General features: G+C 48.0%; 1 protein-coding gene across 1 annotated transcript; it reads left to right on the plus strand.

Moving 5' to 3' along the window:
- The first annotated feature begins 992 nt into the window (after nt 1-992).
- Nucleotides 993-17162, plus strand: FCRL3 (Fc receptor like 3). Its single transcript, XM_049635080.1, has 13 exons — nt 993-1011; nt 1123-1200; nt 2121-2363; nt 2489-2749; nt 2987-3271; nt 4281-4568; nt 4893-5171; nt 6231-6509; nt 6867-6986; nt 13622-13741; nt 14185-14253; nt 15846-15877; nt 15950-17162. Exons 1-13 carry the CDS (start codon nt 993-995, stop codon nt 16085-16087), a joined length of 2211 nt encoding a protein of 736 aa, XP_049491037.1. The 3' UTR covers nt 16088-17162.
- The last annotated feature ends 4041 nt before the right edge of the window (nt 17163-21203 follow it).

Genomic DNA, 21203 nt, shown 5'->3' on the forward strand with positions numbered 1-21203 from the left:
AGGTGCCCCCGCAAATTTCCATTATTTTCCTCTTCAGCAACTTCAGCCCGGTGTATGCAAAGGTCAAAAAGGGTTTTACATCTGCTTTGATGCCTTGACTCTGTGGGGCTCACACTCCGAAACGTACACACACAGCACACTCCCCACCTGTGTCTATATCGGTACCTCACGTGACACTCAAGTTTGTGTGAACGTAAGATAATGTAGGGGGTTTCCATCCGAAAAATGAGGACAGTATCGTTTGAAATACTAGGAAATCTACAGTGTGGCATTTTCAGAGAAGCCGGGCACAGCCTCAGACAGTTTCCCTGGCAGACGTGAACCGGTGGAAGGAGGCCACCAGCATCTAAAACTTCACAGCGGCCAGCCCCGAACGACAGACAGGGAGGCGGCCACGCTTATGTTCTGCGAACACAGGCAAGCTAGGATCACTTTGCTTCCTCTTATTTAATTCTTGCAGACCTTACCTGAGTCCCGCTCCCCATACTTCCTTCACAGATGGGACAGAAGCCTGGCTTTTGGTGAGACAGTCTTCCCCTGCCCTCGGCCAGGCCCAGCCCCCATACTTCTGTGGCTGCTGCTGATCCTGGGTGAGTAGAGCCCAGACTGGGCTGGGGGCCCGACGTTCCTAATGCCAGCTGGGACAACCCCGGGGGGGGGGGGGCAAACCCCTGGGAGTCTTCTGTCTCCGCTCTCACCGGACTTCAGAGGCACAGCAAGAGGTGCAAAACGAGTAGAGCTGGTGCCCAGAAAGACCCACAGCGTCCGGAGACCCCCAGAGCAAGCCAAGTGTGGGACCCCAGGCCTCCCCCTTGTGTCCTCTCCCAGCTCCCGGGAAGCTGGGGCTTTCTCCCTGCCAAACCACACCTCGAAACGCGCAGATAAACAGTTAGGGCCCACACGGGCGAGGGAGGGAAGGTCTGCAGAGCAACATAGCTCCCTTCCTGAGAATTTAAGTCAACGTTTCATCAGAGGTTGAAGAAAGTAGGGGGATGGGGCCCAAGCAGCGAGGTGGGGTGGGGTGGGAGGGGCATTGGGGAGGTGTGGGATGTGGGCCAGGAAATGGGAGGAAGCGTCAGAGAAGCAGCCGTGGCCGGGCTGCGGGGAACGGTGGAGTCTAAGTGCAAAGGCAGGAGCCCCATCGCCCGGTGCTAACCTTTCACCTTGGCTCTCACACAGCTCCCGGACGACAGTCGGCAGGTCAGTCTTCCCTTCTCTCTTCCCCCTGCTCTCGGGGCACGGGTCCTCCCCCGTACATGGGGGCTGCGGGGAGTGGGTCAACATCAGCGGTGACACCCGTGACCATGGCGGGCGCGCCGAGCCTCCTGTGGTCTCTCTAGCCTTCAGTTCTCTCCCCGCTCACGTGAGTGAAAGAAGCATTTGCAGAGGCAGGAGGCTAATGCCCAGAACCTTCCACGTGTCTCCTCTCTTCCCTAAGGACCCCCTACCCCCACCCTGTATGTTCAAGCCAGAGCCACCGTTGAAGGACAGAGAGATAAAGTGCTGCAGCCTGTGTGGCTGTCCCGCTTCAATTTCTGGTCCCGTTGGTCAGCTACAGTTTTATCCACAAAGATGATTGCGCAGGCAGCCCGTGCCCCTCCATTCCAATTCTTTATATCCCTCTGTTTTGTATTGTGTCTGACTTGGCTGGAGAGCGGACAGAAGTTGCCTTCCCCGTGAAATCTCAAGGGAAGCAAGGTTTAAAAGTAACGAAAGTGGAAAAAGTGTGTATTAATTATGAGCAACCAAGTAGGAAGTGGTTTGTCAGAGTCTAGAAAGTGCTTCCGAGGCTCATTCAGCCAGGCCCACCTGTGCCTTGGCAGGAATGTCGAGGACAAGAGCATCTCAGAATCAGCCCGCCCCCAGAGGCCAGCACGGTGTCTGCCCAGTTGCCCGTCACATCTCCTGAGCTTTTCTGAGCCCACACCAGGGACCTGAGACCTCTCCCCCGTGACACCCCCCTGCCCACCCCCAGGCTGGGCAAAGAGTAAGGAAGAGCAGACTCTGCCCCAAGCAGGTCCCTGGGTCCTGTCGGCTCCCCTCCCACTGGCAACCAGCCCTGGTCTCCACCCACGTCCCATTCACCTTCACCTGCCTGACCCTTTCTCTTTCCTGTTCAGGAGCACTTCCAAAAGCTTTACTTCTCCTCAAACCTCCATGGTCCACAGCCTTCGAAGGAGAGACAGTGACTCTCTTCTGTAAGGATCACCATTCTCTAGCCTGGGAATACGTATCTTGGTATCACAATGAGACTCCCTTGAGAAAACAATCCGGAAAACTCCAAATAAGCAAGTCTGGACATTACAGATGCAAGACCCAAAGATCTTCCCTCAGTGACCCCGTGCATGTGCAGTTTTTACCTGGTGAGGAAAGAAGGGGGTGGGTCTCTGAAATCAAGCCCCTGGGCGGCACGTCTGGAGCTTTGCAGCTTTGCAGGCTTTGCAGAAAGAAATAGATGGGATATGTCATGTTCATTCACTCTTTGCAGACTGGCTGGTCCTCCAGGCCTCACACCCTGCCTTTGAAAGAGATAAAGTAGTTCTGAGATGCCGAGGGAAAGAAGAAGAAGATATTATGGAAAGGACTTACTACAAAAATGAAGAAAAAATTGGAAGTTCTTATAACTCAAACATCACAGTATATCCAGCCTTCAACGATGATAGCACATATCGTTGTACTGCTTCTGGGATGTATATTTTGGGGATGTCATGGACAGAAACTTCAAGACCTTTAAAGATCCAAGTTCAAGGTAATGGCTACACTCCCATGGGTAATAGGGCTTGGCAAGGGACCAGCGTGTGGGATGGAAGAGGGGTGCTCAGCGGTGGGGATTTCATGAGCGGCCTCTTCCGAGCAGCCGTGGGAGGGAGACAAGAGGTGGCTCCACCCGCGTGGGTCCCTACCTCTGGTCCTGAGGGCACAGGTCCACCTCTCCAGGAGCTCGGAGCCTCACTGCCCCAGGAACTACATTTGTTCGTCTCTCTAGAGCTGTTTCCGAGTCCTGTGCTGACAGCCAGCCCCTCCTGGCCCATCGAGGGGAGCCCCATGACCCTGACATGTGAGACCTGGCTTCCTCCACTGACATCGCACACTAGACTTCAGTTCTGTTTCTTCAAAGAGCACCGGGCTCTGGGGGCCGGCTGGAGCAACTCCCCGGAGCTCCAGATCCCCACCATGTGGAGTGAAGGCGCCGCCTCCTACTGGTGCCAAGCGAGGACGGTGATACCCAGGATCCTGAAAACAAGCCCACGATCCCAGATACGTGTCCATAGTGAGTGTCTGCGGGGTCGGTCTTGCCCCCTGGGATCACGAACGTGCCTGAGAGTAACAGCCAGGCATCCTGCCACCCTTTTCTCCTGTGCTTGGCATTGGCCTAACTTCCCCGCAGCATTCTCTTTCCTCTGAGTTAGGTGATAGTAGTTATTGATCGTATGTGGGGTGCCCAGCCCTGTGGGGGCCACAGACACATACGGGATGTGTTTCCTTGTGGGTCAACAAGAACAAGAAGCTCTGATGACCGCATGCAGCCCATAGAAGCCCCTATGGTGCGTCCATGTGTTGGTCGAAAATTATTCCAAAATCATAAGAAAAGGGGAAGAGAAACACAAACCAGAATAGCCAGAGCAGGATGTGGGGAGAGAGAGGTGAGGCTGGAGGGACCTGTGGAGACAGGTTTGGGCTCTGATCAAGTCACGTCAGAGCCCACGCAAGCTTCCCGTGTTCTCACTTGCTCTGCCGTCCGGTGATGCATCAGAGATGCCTTAGACATAAAGGTCCATAAAACTTGACTGTGGTCAACATTAGGTTTAAAAGAAGATCATAGGCACGTGCCCACATTTCCCGAGGGTGGGAATTGGTGTGCGGGGGACAGGCTTTGCTCCCTTTAATAATCACGTACACAATCAATTCCTCAATTCCTCCTTTAAAAGACCCCTGCCAGGCACCTGGGGGGCTCAGTCGGTTGAGCATCTGATTTCGGCTCAGGTCATGATCTCACGGTCCATGGGTTCCAGCCCCATGTCGGGCTCTGTGCTGACAGCTCAGAGCCTGGAGCCTGCTTCAGATTCTGTGTGTCCCTCTCTCTCTGCCCCTGCCCTGTTCTCACTCTGTCTTTCTCTCTCTCTCAAAGATAAATAAATTTTTTTAATTAAAACAAATAAATAAAAGACCCCTGCCTATTGCACCTGCTGCTATTGGCTTATTAACAGCAAACCAGCCTTCTCCTTGGCCCTGCAACACCTGCCATGGAGACCCTGTCGTGTCCTCCTCTGTCCTCCTAGGGGTCCCTGTGTCTGATGTGAATCTAGAGACGCAGCCCCCTGTGGGCCAGCTGATTGAAGGAGAAGACCTCGTCCTTATCTGCTCAGTAGCTGCGGGCACAGGAACTGTCACGTTCTCCTGGCACCGGGAGGGCTCAGAGAGGAGTTTGGGCAGGAAGACCCAGAACGCCCTGTCTGCAGAACTGCGGATAGCCTCCGTGAGGGAGCAGGATGCCGGGAGGTACTACTGTGCGGCCGACAACCTGGATGGCCCTGTCCTCAGTAAACGGATCAGAATCACACCGAGAGGTAAGTTCCTCATTCCTGTCACTTGGCCCCATTCCCAAACTGGGGTTTAGGCTCTCTGTCAGCCACGAGGATCTTCTGACGGAAGCAAGGAACGGAGGTTTGAAGATTTAATGGCCAACCAAGGAACAGCAAAGATGCAAAGTCAAAACAACTTGCTTCTTGTGGAGAAGACTGAATAGCAAGGAAAACAAATAAAAATTATCCAGGATTCCTCCCCATGGCTCAAGGAGCACGTCTACCTTTAGGGGCCTTGAGTGGAGCCATTAATCTACCACAGTGTCACAGTGTCAGGGACCTTCTCTGACGGCCCCCTGTCTCCCTCAGTTCCAGTGTCCCGCCCCGTCCTCACCATCAGGGGGCCCAGATCCCAGGCCGTGGAGGGGGACGTGGTGGAGCTTCGCTGCGAGGCCCAGAGGGGCTCTCCCCCCATCCTGTACCGGTTTTATCACGAGGACGTCCCCCTGGGGAGCAGCTCGGCCCCCTCTGGAGGAGAAGCATCCCTCAACCTCTCTCTGACTGCAGAACATTCTGGAAACTACTCCTGCGAGGCCAACAACAGCCTGAGAGTTCAGCGCAGTAAGATGGTGTCCCTCAGCATCACAGGTAAGCAGGATATGCTCTCAGCAGTCACAGCTAAGAACAGATTATGTCTTCTCACAAACAGAGAGGCCCCTCTAGGCTTTTGGCTGGGGTGGCGTCCCAGCAAACTCCCCACTTCTGCCTCTGCCTGAGACCTCCTGGGACTCTTCCTTGTGACCACACATTCTGAAAGTCATTTCTTCTGTCATTGTCATTGACAGCCATGTATTCCACTCAGTCTTTCTACTGGAGGCTCACAGACTCTCCAAAATACCAAATGTATGATGGCTCAGCAGATAGAAAGCTTTATCTCCAAATCCCTTTGTCCAAGAACGAATGACGAGATTGGTCCTTGCCCACGTGCTCCTCCACTACTCCCATCCCATCCCGAATACTTCATGTCTGTCTGGATTACGAGACAGCGTGTCTCCTCACGGACACTCACGGGAACCAGACCTACAGAGCTTCCTCATGGCTTCCAAACTCTAAGAACCTCTGTGGCCTTCTGACTCCTTGAACGACAGGCTATTTCATCTGTTGTTCTCAGTATCCCCAAACAAAATTTTTCCTCGCCGGAGGATCCAAGGCATCTCACATCTCCCATTTTCAGTTAGCAAAGTGCTTGTCCACTTAGGGGAGACCCCTCATCCAAGCCAGGATTACTCTGAAGTGCCCAGCATTTGGGGGCTGGAGTGGAGCACTGGGGCATAGGAAAAATGGCAGGATAAAAGAGATATGGCAATGACTTCCAGTGACTCAAACCCTTACATTCTCTGGATTTTTCCATGACTCCACATCACTGGCAAAAGTGTTGGACATGCACCCCAAATGTTTGTTTATTAACTATATACATGCACAACTTTACTAACTTTAAATGCATGTTGTAAAAATGAGACTCAGAGAGATTAAAACTTCCAAAACATCAAGATCATAGAACTGATAAAGGGCAGAGACAGGACTCAAAGTTAGTTGGGTTCTCCTGATCCCAGGTCCATGTTCCTACCACTAAATCAGGCTGGATATTTCCTTTATTATCTAGTATGCATACTCAATACTGCAAATGAACTGTGTTTCCTCTTTCAGTTCCAGTGTCTCACCCTGTCCTCACCCTCAACCCTGATGTGGCCCAGGCTATGGTGGGAGATGTGTTAGAGCTTCGCTGTGAGGCCCAGAGGGGTTCTCCCCCGATCTTATACTGGTTTTATCATGAGGATGTCATCTTGGGGAACACCTCAGCCCCCTTTGGAGGCGGAGCATCTTTTAACCTCTCTCTGACCACAGAACATTCTGGAAACTACTCCTGTGGGGCTGACAATGGCCTGGGGGCTCAGAGCAGCGAGACGGTGTCACTTAACATCACAGGTGGGTTGGGGGTAGCTGGCCTCCAGGTTACAGTTAAGGTCAAGAAAATATTTTTCCCTATAGACTGTACAAATTCTACAAGCATCAAAGAGTTTTTGAACATGCACACAAGGCTTGGGACTTCCAGAGATTGGTGCTGATTTCATGGGGGAAGGATAAGGGAACTATTCAACCTTAGATGCTGACCCTCATGTGCTGTTATTTTGAAAATTACAAATTATCATGGAGATAATCAACCAAATGGAGAAATCAGAATCCGGGAGAAACCCTCCCTGAGAGATCTCTAGCCCCCACCGACATGTTGTCTAGATTAAAAACATTTGCCACTGGGACTCAAATATAGCTCTTCCCGTGTAGGGCTTTGCAAGAACAAAGTAACCCATATCACTGTGGGAGTCATCGGGTGCTTGCTAAGCATGCTTGGTCTCGCTGCTACGGCTGCTCTGGTGGGTCGCTTCAGAACCCAAAGGAAGTCAGGTGGGTGTCTATGTCTTGCCCTTTGGCACTGTGACTTTTGCCATCACTATGATAATTTGGATTTATGCGATGCATCCCATTAAGGTCATTATTCCCTTCCAAATACTAGACCCTCTGTTCTACTCACTGGCACTCTGTAGGCAAGTGACAAATAAATTTCTCAATAAGGTTGCTACTCCATGTGTTTAATTTAAGATTTAAATCAGGTAGCAGAGTTTGCTTCCAATTAAAAATTACAACGGTATTTACCATTCCACCCCTGGTCCTAAGCTTACTGAGAACCAAAGGCATAAAAAAAGAAAAAAGTCTTCATTTGTAACAAAAAATAGACAACAAACCATAAACTCTGAGATATATCTGAATGCCAGTCACATATTGTGAAATTCAGATAAAATTAACACAGGTGCTGAGAATGAAATTAAAATTTCAGTTTCTTATTGTTGCTACTTGTATAGAAACACAACTGATTTTTGTATATGGGTCTTGTACCCTGCAACCTTGCTACATACATATTTATTAGTTCCAGTCTCTGTTTTGTAGATTCCATCAGATTTTCTACATAGGTGATTCTGTCATCTGCAAATAAAGATAGTTCTCCTCCTTCCTTTCCAATCCAGGTTCCTTTAATTTCTTTTTTTGCCTTAATGCACTGGCTACAACCTCCCATACAATGTTGAATAGAAGTGGTGGACGAGAGCAGACATGCTTGTCTTGTCCCTGATCTTTGGGGAAAGTATTTGGTCTCATCATTATGATAATATTAGCTGTGGATTCCTTCTAGATGTTCTTCATTAGGCTAAGGATGTCCCCACTATTTGTAATTTGCTGAGAGTTTTTATAGAAAAAATGTTTGTCAAATGACTTTTCTACATTGATTGAGACGATCATAGGATTTTCTTTTCTAGTCAATTGATATAGATTTTGAGTTTTGAATGTTAAACCATCCTTGCATTTCTCAAGTCAGCTTCACTTGGTCATGATTGTTGAATTTGATTTGGTAAAATTTTGTTAAGAATGTGTGCATCTATGGTCATGAAAGATATTGCCTGATAGCTTTATTTTCTTGTCATGCCTTTGTCTGAGTTGATGTCAAGGTAATGCCCACTGAGTTACTACTTCTAGTGTTTTTCATTCTTTTTCATATTTCCATATGGTATCATTTTCTTCCTGCCTGAAGTACTTCTTTCTTTTTCCTTGTTTATTTATTTTGAGACAGAGAGAGAGACTGATAGAAGGACAGACAGAATCCCAGGCAGGTTCTGCGCTGTCAGCACAGAGCCTGAGGCAGGACTAGAACTCACAAACCATGAGATCATGATTTGAGCCAAGGTCAAGAGTCAGACGCTCAACCAACTGAGCTACCTAGGCGCCCCACTGCCTGAAGTACTTCTTTTCACATTTATTACAGTATGGGTCTGTTGGGGAACCTGACGGATAGTGTTGCTAAAGTCTACTCTATCCTTACTGATTTTCTACTTGGTCTATCAACTACCAAAAGAGGGGTATTGAAATCGCCAACTATAATTGTGGATTAGCCATCTCTTCTTGCATTCTATTAGGTTTTGCCTCAGGTATTTGGAATGTCTTTTATTAGGTGCATAAGTGTTTATATTGTTTGTGTTTTTGATGAAATGACTACCTTATCCTTGTGAAATGGTAACTTTATCTCTGTTAGTATCATTTACTCTGAAATAGTCTTTGATATTAAGGTAAGTACTATTAACATGGTATTTCTCTATCCATCTTTTTACTTTTAATCTATTTGTGCCCTTATACTTAAAGCATTTTTTTATAGATAGCATAGAGTTAGTTCTTGCTTTCTAATCCAATACATCAATCTCTACCTTTTAACTAAAGTGTTTAGACCATTTACATTAATGTGATTGTTGATAAGGTTAGATCTAAGTCTGTTATTTTGCTATTTGTTTTCCATTTGTCCCATCTGTTCTTTGTTTTCTTTTCTCTTTTTTTCTACCTTCTTTTCGAACAACTGAGTATTTTTTATGATTCCATTTTCTTCCTTTATTGGTTTATTAACTTTATAATTCTTTGTTTTGTTTACTTTATTGGTTGTTTTGGGTTTATAGTATAGATATTTAACTTACCACAGTCTATCTTCAAGTGACATGGGATCATTTCACATATAGTATAAGAATATTACCATTGTGTCCTCCATTCCTTCCTTCCTAGCTACATTAACGTTATTTTTGTAAATAATCACTTACCTGTTAAGTAGACTTCAGTATAATTTAAGAATCCTACATATTGAATCAAGTAGTTACCACTTCCAATGTCCTTCATTCCTTTTTGTATCTCCATATTTCCATCTGGTATCATTTTCTTTCTGCCTAAGAGACTTCTTTTGACATTTCTAATAGTATGGGTCTGCTGGTGATGAATTATTTCAGCTTTTACATGTCTGTAAAAGCCTTTATTTTGTATTCCTTGTGAAAGACATTTTTGCTGGCACAGAATTATAGGTTGAGATTTTTTTCTTCTTTCCGTATTTCAACGATGTTGCTCTCCTGTCTTCTTGTTTCTACAAGAAATCTGCCATCCTCCTTTTTTCTTTGTTCTCCTGTGACTGCGTTTTTCCTCTCTACATGATTTTTCATGGATCAAGGACTTTTGAATTAATGGACTCTTTTATCCAATGCCTTGGGTGCCTGTAAAGTTTCAATACTTTGTCCTTTGGATTTACTAAAACCTTACTTTCTGTCTGCCACTCTGCTTGGCATAAAATGGCATTTCCTTTTCTATCAGGCCAAATGTTTCTGTTCTCCTTTTCTTAGGGCTCATACTGAAAATCAAGCAAACAAACAAATAAAATATCTGGATCTAACTTTAATGAAAAAGTTTACATATTTTTCTTAATGATGCTGGTCAAGCATTGTCCTTTTACCCTTCTTTTCATGTCAATCAATGAGCCTCTGTCCAGTTCTTTGTATGAAAAATAACACCAACACTTTATGACTGATATTTAAATTTTTTTAACGTTGATTTACTTTTGAGAGACAGAGAGAAAGCACGAACAGGAGAGGGGCAGGGAGAGGGAAACACAGAATCTGTGTGAGAGAGGGAGACACAGAATCTGAAGCAGGCTCCAGGCTCTGAGCTATCAGCACAGAGCCCGACACGGGGCTCGAACCCACGAACCCATGAGACCAAGACCTGAGCCAAAGTCGGACACTTAACCGACTGAGCCACCCAGGTGCCCCTTATGACTGATATCTTAAAGCTACCTAGTATTTCCATAAGTAACATTACCTATAAAACTACACGTGTATATCATTTTTTTAAATTTTTTTTAATGCTTATTTATTGAGAGACAGAGCATGAGCAGGGGAGGGGCAGAGAGAGACGCAGACACAGAATCCGAAGCAGGCTCCAGGCTCCAGCTGTCAGCACAGAGCCCGACGTGGGGCTCGAACTCGCGAACCACGAGATCATGACCTGAGCCGAAGTCGGACGCCCAACCGACCGAGCCCCCCCCCCCCAGGCGCCCCTCATTTTTCTTAATATATAAGGGGAATAAGAGCACTAACACCAACAGTACTCATCATAAAATGTGTCATTCATTTAGAGCCCACTAAATGAAATGTTATAGCTTGTCTACTTCTCCCAATCGTTCCATAACTACATTCAATCCAATCAATATTATTATCACCATATTAGAGTGAAAAATGAGGCTACTTCATAAGTGAAGTCATCTTTCCAAGTTCATGTATCTATTAAGCATCAGTTGGGGTTCACCTGGGGATCTCCCTAGCCCTTGACTCCATGTTCTCTCCACTGCACCCTGGTGACTTATGGAAGGCTGGTTACACATTCTACTTGCCCTACTTGTTCGATGTCATCACCTACGTGGGTGGCACTTATTAATTAGTAACATACTACAAGTGCAGACATTTAAACCTTACTGCCGAAGTTGATAGTGTTCAAAACACCAGCTGGTTCAGTCGAAGCAACAGCAAACAACACACGGGAGGCAAGATTAGCACTCATCGCTTCACGTGCTCCATGGGGACAGGAGCCCGAGAGTTTCTGACCTCCAGATCTAGAGGAGGTGTTGTTTTACATAGCGAGCTCAGTGAGACATTCTGACAGTCCACCAATCGGGGGTATCTGCCTTTCTCATTGCAAAATCTGGCTGACTGGCTGTGTTTCCCTCACAGCAAAGTCTTCCTTCTCATTATCCATCAGTCTTCTCAGGGAGGAGCTCAGCCCTTGCAAACTTTTCTAAAAGAGAAGAGCTCTGCTCCTTAAGCCTGAGTGTACCCAACCCGTTACCAAAGGCGACGACAAATGTAATGACTCTACGATTGAGCTGCCTGGATGAAAATTCCAGTAATGTTACTTGCCAAATACTTGCTATATGGCAAGTAAATTAACCTCTCCAAACCCTTTCTTTGTGGTCAATATAATAGTATCTACCATTGTGGTGCTGCTTAGTACTGTGCCCGGCCCCTAAATCTTCAGTGCTATTAGCTTGTGTTATGTAAATAGCCACCTTCTGGGTCTGTTTTCTGTTTTAAAAATGAAGAGATAAACTGACTTACAGATGCATCGTGGGACTTAGCTAACCTACCCGCAAGGGAGGACGTGGGCTGTTGACTGATGTGAACTGCAATTGCTCTAAGGAGGGAGACTTGAGCCGGGATCACGCACCTCCAGTTCAACTCAGGGTTTGCAGACATCAGTCAGTTATTCTTCATGAGTGTGTTTACTTGGGGCAATAACTCGTGGTCTGTAAGCCCGGTGAGACAGATAGAGAGCCACAGATAAATAGGCAAAGGTCAGAGATGGGAAATTGGGAGGAGTCTGGCATGGGGGCAGGCCAAACAGATTTCAATATTTCAGTGATGATGGAAAACTGTCGTATTTTCAAGGCCGATGGAGTAGCCTTCCAGATTACGTTTACATGGAATCACCTATTACAAAATTGTCAACTTGTCTTTTTTTTTTTTTTTTAGTCCTCAAAGTGCATACTTCAACTTGCTCAGTTGTTTCACAAATCTTTACTGAATATCTTCGACATTCTAGCCACTGAGAATACCAAAGTAATTAAGACAGCTTGCAGCCTCAAGTAACACACTCTTTCATGGTGGAGAGATCGAGGGAAACATACAAATGGGTAATTACCATCCAATACAGCCATTCTAATATGGCAGGGCTCTCCATGTGTGGAGAGAGAGGTCATTTCATACAGCTTGCTGGGACCAGGCAAAGTCCTGGCGGAAGAAAGATAAGTTGGAATCAGCCAAGTGAAAGAGAAAAAGGGGTGTGGAGAAAACAGTATGTACCCACAGTGGGTTGGGTCTGCCAGGGCCCCAGGGACACAGACTTCTGAGCTTGTTATGGGGGCCCTCCTGATTCACGCCGTGGGGCACTCTGTCTCCCGGTCTCTGTCCCCCAGGGCCACAGACAGGACAGGAAAGAGGAAGTGAGGAAGCACCAGGCCCAGAGTTAAATACTAAGTTGTCTCTCTTGTGCTGCTTGGCCATACCTCCTTAGAGTGCACGCTGTTGTTACTCGGTATGATTCTGGACAACTATCTTTCAAGATCCCGCCTTCCTCACCTGTAATACGACGTGGAGGGTGGGGCCGGATATTCCTTAAGATCTACTGTAGCTGAGATCTAGAATGAATCTGATTCCCAGGAAAGGACATTCTAAAGTAGGGCACATTACTGACACAGCTCACCCGCCATCAGCGATCCTTTGTTTCTCTGGAGGAGTTTCGGCCACTGAAGCACCCAGGGGAGGTCTCTGCTTCTTGTGTTGACAACATCTGCATGATTTATTTACGCCCACAAGATAGGGGCACAGAATTATGTGCATTCAAAGATAGTTGACTGGACTTCTCATTAACCTTTTCAAATTCTCATGAAATCCATAAATGGGATTCGCGAAAGCCGCTTTCAGTCGTATTTGTGGATGCTACTCACTTAGACCTACGTGTCATTTGCTTATCCATGTTAATCTATTTCCTTAAATGTGTTCTGGCAGAGAGCTGACCACTGGCACCTTAATGGCACCCTCTTTCGGCTCACCTGGCGCCTCACTCTTTCCCCGGCTCAGTCCTCCAGTACGCAGTCACTCAGCACATCATTTTTGAGTGCTATCGGTGTTAAATTCAAAATATTAATCACGGAAGGAAATCAAATTGGGGGGAAAAAAACAACCTTTTTCCCATAGAGCCTTCGGGCTACCTTATAGGAAAGGGAGATTATTGTAACACAAGCTGGAACATTGAAAGGGACCTTTTACAAAAAACCAAGGTCAGGTTCTATGGGAACGCAAAAGTCTTTGTGTGTCAACGTCTAAGCATTTAAAATTTTGAGAACAATAGGAAGTTAGGCAAATACTAGTGTTTCGTGTGTCGGAAAGACCTTGAGACGGTGCACTTTCGCCCTCTGACCTTGCCTCTGTCCACCTTTTCTGCAATGCTGCCTTGGGTTGCATCTGGCATCACGTGCCTTCTGGGTTTTCTTGAGGGAGCCACGCAGACTCTGGCAAGCAGCCGTGATTTTATTACGTGAACCGCGCTGGGCTCCTCCCGGACGCTGGCTTCCTTGAGACTCGGTATGATCCGCCAATGCTTCTGTCCCTTGTGCCTCTCCCCGTCTGTCACAGGGGCAATCCCAAGGAACATCGGGAGCGTTCCTGGCCCAGACCCTCCAGCACAGGCCCTCCACAGCCCACCCAGTCTGAGCCGGCCAGCCCTAATGGAGCTACAGCCCTTGTACAGCAACGGTGAGGGTTCCCCAAGGAACTCAGGGCTCCAGGGACGAGCCAGGCTGGGAGGACAGACTGAGCGACAGCCCGTGGCCAAGCCACACGCCATTTAGTTTTAAAGTTTATTTGTTTGTTTTGGGAGAGAAAGAGCACACGAGTAGGGGAGACACAGAGAGAGAGAGAGAGGGAGAGAGAGAATCGCAAGCAGGATCCACACCGTCAGCCCAGAGCCCTACATGGGGACTCAATCTCATGGACCGTGAGATCCATGACCTGAGTTGAAATCAAGAGTCGGGCACTTACCCGACTGAGTCACCCAGACACCGCAGAGTCACATTCAGTTTTAAAATGACATTCCCGGCACTGTGTCCGAGACAGTAGACGGTTATGAACTTGGTGGCTGAGAAGAATCTAGAACGTGGGCTCTTGACTACAACTGGCTATGGTCTCCTCTCTCACAGTCAGTCCTGGCGATGACGACCTGGTTTATTCCCAGATCTGGATCAGACAGCACAGAGAAGGAAGTCCAGGTGAGACCTCTTCGCGACATGCAGAGGGGAGGCAGCAGCGTGCGAGCGGATCCGCAAGGGGCCTCTGGTCAGGCCACCCGAGTAGTGCGACTCGGAAGGCAGGCATCATCTGTTCCTCTCGTGCTGCTGTTATAGGACTGCGTCCCTTCCCGCTTACCTGTATGCACTACCACCGGAACCCGATAAAGTCTCTGAGGACAGACGCTGTCATTTTTTACTAATGTATCAGTAGCATCTAGTTCAATGCTTAGAAAAGTGTGGGCCTCTTCAAATATTTTTTGAAAGGACGCATGGCCAGCAATTGCTGGCATAAGCCGCTCATAACCTAAGGTGTAGACGATCATCATTCTCCTAACTGGTCTCTTTATTCCTGATCTCCTCCCCGGGCCCCCAGCACTCGGTTTCCAGCACGATCCCTCTGAGATCCCACGGCCGATCACACCCTTCCTAGAGTAACTGCCTCAGAGGCTTTTCGTTCCAAAGCCAGACCCTTGCCTCCCGCCTCCTCGAAGCTCTGTTCTTACTCTCGTCTCGCAGACCCTTGCTGTTTTCCTTATCAAACTGGGCTGTCACATGCTTCGGTGCTCACGTGTCTTATTTGTCCTGGAAAATCCCTACCCCCGCCTAGTGCACCCGGTGAGCCCTGCTCCCACGTCAAGACATAGTTCAGGTTTGACTGAGAAACTCACGGTGCCTCTGTCAGCCCTCCCTGTGTCCAGCCTCTGCAACAGCAACAGAGTTGAGTCTGTACCTTGGTCTTGGTGCGCATAATACTTGATGCATTTCTTCCACGCCCATTTTTCCCCCTAAAAATTATAGGCTCTTTGAGCATATGGGTTCATTTCTCTGCCCTTGTGGCTCACCAGTGCTTAATAGAAGGTCATTGTGGGGGCGCCCGGGTGGCTCAGTGGGTTGAGCGTCCGACTTCAGCTCAGGCCATGATCTCACAGCTTGTGAGTTCAAGCCCCACATTGGGCTCCGTGCTGACGGCTCAGAGTCTGGAGCCTGCTTCCAATTCTGTGCCTCTCTCTCTTTCTCAAAAATAAATAAACATTAAAAAGAATTTTTTTTAAAAAGGTTCTTGCCCACTGAGCATATTGGCTGAATAAATACAAGAAAGAGATCCTGAGGACCCCTTGGAAGGATAGAAGAGACGCACACACTGAGTTTTCTTAAGGCTTCACCGCGAATCTCCACTGGGAATTTGCCGTGTGGCCTTAGGATGCCAACCCCCTCTCCAGCCTCCTCCACTTTCCCCGTACAGACTAAACCACACGTGCCACCTTCCCCTAATCAGCGTGGCCATAGAGGCCCTGAGTGGGTGTGGGACGGGGGCAGGGACCCACTTTGCCAGAGCGATGAGCAGTGGAGAAAGAAAGAAACTCCGGGAAGCCACTCTGGGCATTTGATGGGCAGGGGAAAGGCTTTATCAGTGTGTGGGGAAGGGATGCTCTGTCTGAGGCTGGGAGGAATCCAGCAGAGCCAACAGTCAACAGCTCAGGCAGCAGAGGAAAGACTTAAGTGCATCATGAGGGGCTTGTTAAGTTGTCACCCGCAGTCTAATACTTTTCTTTCCTCCTCCCACCCAACAGCACATTCACCAAGGACACATCAGAAGGGTGAGGTAGGTCCCCTTTTCTGGCTCTCTCTCCCTTCTGCTCTTCCTCACCAGTCCTTGGGTACTTACTGTTTGTAGGTTTTCCACCAGGAACCTGCAATCGTCTATTCAGAGGTGAAGAGGGCAGACCCCTACGACCCTGCACGGCAGGACCGTGAGGAGGCCGCAGAAGGCTATGAGAACGTCCCGTGCACGTCGCTGGCCTTGGACCACTAGCCCCATACCCAGGGCGGCCCCCAGATGCCTTCTCCCCATTCTCTGCAACCACTCACCTTCCGTCTGGGAGGCTGGGTGGAAGATCCGTCCCACTGCTCCGTGACTGAGTCTGGGTGTTCTGTGGGAACAGAAGGGGCAGCATTTCAGTAAATGCTACACGTTTTCACAGTAGAGACACATGTGAAGGCAGGGCAGTTGGGCCTTCACCTCCTGGGCCCGAGGAGCAGAGGAGGAAGGAGGGATCGTCTAGCCGGGATCACGAGGGCACAATCAATGGCCACGTGTTCCAAGCATGATCAAAAGCCTTCAATGCACCATCTCTGAATAAACAGTTTGCTCCAAACACCTTGCTTCCTTTTTTAGGTAGACAGATGGTAAGTGATGATGCTGATGCTGATATTACTGAATAAGATTCGGGAGCACCTGGGTGACTGAGTCGGTTGAGGGTCCGCTTTCGGCTCAGGTCATGATCTCGCAGTCCGTGAGTTCGAGCCCCGCGTTGGGCTCTGTGCTGGCAGCTCAGAGCCTGGAGCCTACTTCGGACTCTGTGTCTCCCTCTCTCTCTGCCCCTCCCCTGCTCATGCTCTGTCTCTCTCTGTCTCAAAAATAAACGTTAAAAAAATTTTTTTTTAATGAATAAGATTCGGGGATGCCTGGGTGGCTCAGTCGGTTGAGCGTCCGACTTCAGCTCAGGTCATGATCTCACAGTCCATGAGTTCAAGCCCCACGTCGGGCTTTGTGCTGACAGCTCAGACCCTGGAGCCTGCTTTGGCTTCTGTGTCTCCCTCTCTCTCCCTGCCCCTCCCCTGTGCACGCTCTGTCTCTGTCTCAAGAATAAATAAACATTAAAAAAATTTAAAAAAAAGATAGATGCAGGTATGGGACACACACCGCAACCCACACAGAGTCTGTGGTCTTCAAGACCCTTCCTCTCTCACAACATCAAACTTCCCCCGTACCCATAACAGCTGAATTCCACCGTCTAATTGTTCAACATCCTACTTGGAGGCTCCAGAGGCCTGACCACCAACCCCGGAAGCCCAGTGGAGCTGGCGACTCTCACGACTCAGCAGGCGAAGCCCGCATGGCCTGAGCCGGCAGAGGAGGGAGCAGGCACGGCAGTCCTGGGCCCACGGGAGACACCCTCCCTCTGCCCACCGGCTCCCGCTCGATTCTTCCAGGGCCTAGCAAGCACTGAATGTCTACAACTGAAGAAACATTGGACACGTGTGGGGGATAAGTTGGAGAATTCTCTGAGCTTGCACCAATGGGTTAACAAGGCTTGGGGCAGAAAGCCGCTTCCACAGGACGAAAGCGTCCGCGAACAGGTAGAGGTGGAAGGCCGCCACCGCAGGGCGAATGCGCCCCACGTTAGCCAGCGAGAAAGATGGCTCGTTAAGCCTGAGGCGGCATGCCTCACTTATCTTAGTCCCTAGAAAAGTTAAGATAAACAGAAACGGTGCCTGCAGTAAAGGGCCACCTGCTGGGCGCCCAGATGTCCATCTGTCTTGACCCTAAGCCCTAACACCGCATACCCTCGAAACCCCTTCTCTCTCACACACGTGAGTTAACAATTACTGTTTTATCGTTTCTTTCTGCACATCCATCACGTATGTAAGCCTTCTGACCCTAATAAATACGGAGCGAGGACCCTTACTCGGGGTTCTTCTCTCCGCCCGGACATCAGCCTCTCTCGTTATCATTTCTGTGTCTGCTCTCTTGCTGGACGAGAGAGAGCTCCAGACTCAAAGTCTGCAACAAAAAAAAGCATGCCATGGGTGCTTAAGTCTCTGGAGAAGGGGCAGAGTCGCTTGGAGTCACTTGTGTTCGTAAGGGATAGCTGGAGTTGTTAGCCTGTATCACCTGGGGTGACGCTGAACTGTTCGCAGCCACGAAAACAAGAGGCCTTAGCAAGCTAGCGCACTCACTGACGACGGATGTGTATGAACTGATACAACTTATGGGCAGCGTGGATTTTACACCCCCCCTTGTTTATGACGTTAAGTAAACAGCACAGTGACATTTTGCAAACCTTTGAAATAACTCAAGAATAAAAAGTAATAAGTGTATTTCAGATGTTATTCTTTTCCCCCACGGGCGTCAGAAGCTTGGACAACAGGAAGTGTAACAGACAGCAAAATGCAGTCCAGTCTGAGGTTTCAATCTTAGCCTTAAGAAATCAGCTGGCGAGCTAATTTGCTGAGGGACAAAAGTAATGTCCTTCGTAAAGAAGAAATACATATTTAAAAAAATTTTTTTAATGTTTATTTTTGAGAAAAAGACACAGCGTGCAAGCAGGGGAGGGACAGAGAGAGAGGGAGACACAGAATCCAAAGCAGGCTCCAGGCTCCAAGCTGTCAGCACAGAGCCCGACGTGGGCTTGAACTCATGAACCACGAGATCATGACCTGAGCCAAAATCAGACGCTTAACCGACTGAGCCTCCCAGACGCCCCTCTTTTTTTTTTTTTTAATTTTCTTTTTTAAGTTTTTTCTTAAGTAAGCTCTACACCCAACATGGGGCTTGAACTCATGACCCTGAGATCGAGTCACATGGCTCCACTGAGTGAGCCACCCAGGTGCCAGGAAATACATATTTTTATTATGAAAGGGGAACTTGATGTCTTACTTCCATATCATCAGATACAAAATGCTATCTAGAACGTATGCCTGGCCTTTAAAGAGAGCAAGAAATCCAGGTGAAATCTGTGTCTACGCTTCAATCTTGCTCTGAATGCCCCCCAACTTGGGGCTGCGGGAAGAATAAAGCCATATAAGAAAGGCAGGACATGCCATGAGGTGCCAGCTGTGGGAAACCCATCTAAAAGAGTGGTGACAAAAGGGAGCATCAAGGCAGCATCCCGGGCCCAGTAAGAGTCACTCTGCAGGAGGGCATGTCCACAGTATGAGTACCCACTATGATGACAGCCACTCGAGCAGACAGGATCAGCGATGCCAGCGAGACATGAGGACGGCAGGGGGACAGAACAGTTCTGAGGGGATGCGGACCTTCCTTGCAGAACCCCTTGTCCAGGTCCTCAAACTGAGGACCAACAGTACCTGTGAGCAGTCAGGGAGACTCTGAGGAATATTTAGGAGAACATCCAAGAGGAAATCATGCGTCCAAGCAGTCAAGAAGGTAACGTGGGAGACATCAAGATTTAAGACATTATTTTCGTTCTTTGCATTATATTGATTTTATGTATTTACAAATGTCTTGAAGAGCAATTTATACACAATAAATCACACATACCTAAAGTATACAATTCGATGTTTTGACAGTTGTATACATCCACAAAACCACCACCACAATCAAGATCCCAAACATCTCCCTCACTACCCAGGGCATCACGAGATGCTTCCTAGCACCGTAGATTAGAGCGTATTTTTCTAAAGTTTTACATAAATAGGATCGTATAGTATATACTCTTTTGCGCCTGGCTTCATTCCCCAAGCAAAAGAATTCTGAGATTCATTCACATTGTTTCAAATCGCCACAACACATTCCTTTTTGCTGCTGAATAATATTCCACTGTGTGGAATATTCCATTCATTGTCTGTTCATTCATTGTCCATTCATGTCTGTAAATGGACATTTGGACTGTTTTGTTCTTCATTATGAAAAATAAACCTGCCATGAAAATTCACGAACGAGTGTTTGTGTGGACGTGTTTCCGCGGCTCGTTTGTATACACCTGGGAGTCTAATTGCTGAGTCACATGGTAGGTAGATTCGTGTTTAACGTTCGAATACTCTTTTCCAAACAGCTACGCCATTTCATGCCCCCGTGAGAGCTGATAGTTATAGGTGTTCTGCTCCCTTGCCAACTCTTGGCCTTTGCAGTCTCTCGCTTGAGCCATTGCAAGGAGGATGTGCGGTAGTGTGGCGTGATGTCCTTGTGGCTTCCGTTTCCCTGGTGACCCGTGGTTCCGTTGTCTTCCCAAGTCCTTACTGGCCCTCTGCACATCTTCTCCGGAGAAGGGTCTGTCCACATCTACCCCTTCTTTGTTGGGTTCCTTGTCCTTTTATGATTGAATTGCAAGAGTTGTTTTTCCAAGTCTGGTCTGATTTGCAAGTTGCAAATATCTTCTCTATGTCTGTAGCTTGCTATTCATTTTCTTTTTTTTTTTTTTAACGTTTATTTATTTTTGAGACAGAGAGAGACAGAGCATGAACGGGGGAGGGGCAGAGAGAGAGGGAGACACAGAATCCGAAACAGGCTCCAGGCTCTGAGCAGTCAGCACAGAGCCCAACGCAGGGCTCAAACTCACGGACCACGAGATCATGACCTGAGCTGAAGTCGGATGCTTAACCGACTGAGCCACCCAGGCGCCCCTCATTTTCTTAACAGTAGTTTTTGAAGAACCAAAGTTTGTAGCTTTGATGAAGTCCCATTTATCAACTTTTTAATGTTAGGAGTCTACTTTGTGTTTCCTATCTGAGAAAGTATACCCCCGAGGTCAAAAGATTCTCTTCTATTTTTTTCCTAGAAATTTTATAGTTTTCGCATCTAATTCAGGCCTATGCACTATTTAAAGTTCATTTTTCGTGTGCGTAGAGCGCGGGGGAAATGTTCAGTTTCTTTCCTGCAAAATGCACTTGTTCCAGCCCTGTTTGCTGAGTAAGCATTCTTCTCTCTCTCCCTCCCTCCCTCCCTCTCTCTCTCTTTAACATTTTGTTTTATTTATTTTTGAGAAAGTAAAAGAGAGACAGAGAGAGAGAGGGAAAGAGAATACTGATCGGGAAGGTCAAGACCATACTGGAATCAGAAGGCAGCACGCTGTGGGAACCTGGCGGGAACCTGCCCCCGCAGCCAGCCAGACCCCGCACCTGCCGTCTGTGTCCCTGGACCGGCTGCTGGGGCTCCCTGCGCCTCCGCCTTCTGGTCCTGGTGAGGATTACAGGAGTTAATGAGTGCGAAGGGCTGGGAAATGTCTGGAACGTACCAAACCCTCAAATTTATTAACAACTGCTCATCTGTCTGCCTACGCATCTCAGTTCCCATTTTGTTTCTTTCACAGAATTTCCCACCATCTGAAATTCTCCTGTTTGTGTAACCGTCCATTTGTGAGACCTCAGCCCTTCTTCGCAGGCTCTGCGAAGGGGGACAGGCTGCT

The sequence above is a fragment of the Panthera uncia genome, chromosome F1 (genome assembly GCF_023721935.1).
Source record: "Panthera uncia isolate 11264 chromosome F1, Puncia_PCG_1.0, whole genome shotgun sequence".
Taxonomy (NCBI): Eukaryota; Metazoa; Chordata; class Mammalia; order Carnivora; family Felidae; genus Panthera; species Panthera uncia.

Bases quoted from the DNA above. Each gene is read 5' to 3' on its own strand.
- FCRL3 (XM_049635080.1), top strand. The intron at 6,987-13,621 runs GTGGGTGTCTAT...CGTCTGTCACAG, and splicing joins CAGAACCCAAAGGAAGTCAG to GGGCAATCCCAAGGAACATC. The intron at 15,878-15,949 runs GTAGGTCCCCTT...TACTGTTTGTAG, and splicing joins GGACACATCAGAAGGGTGAG to GTTTTCCACCAGGAACCTGC.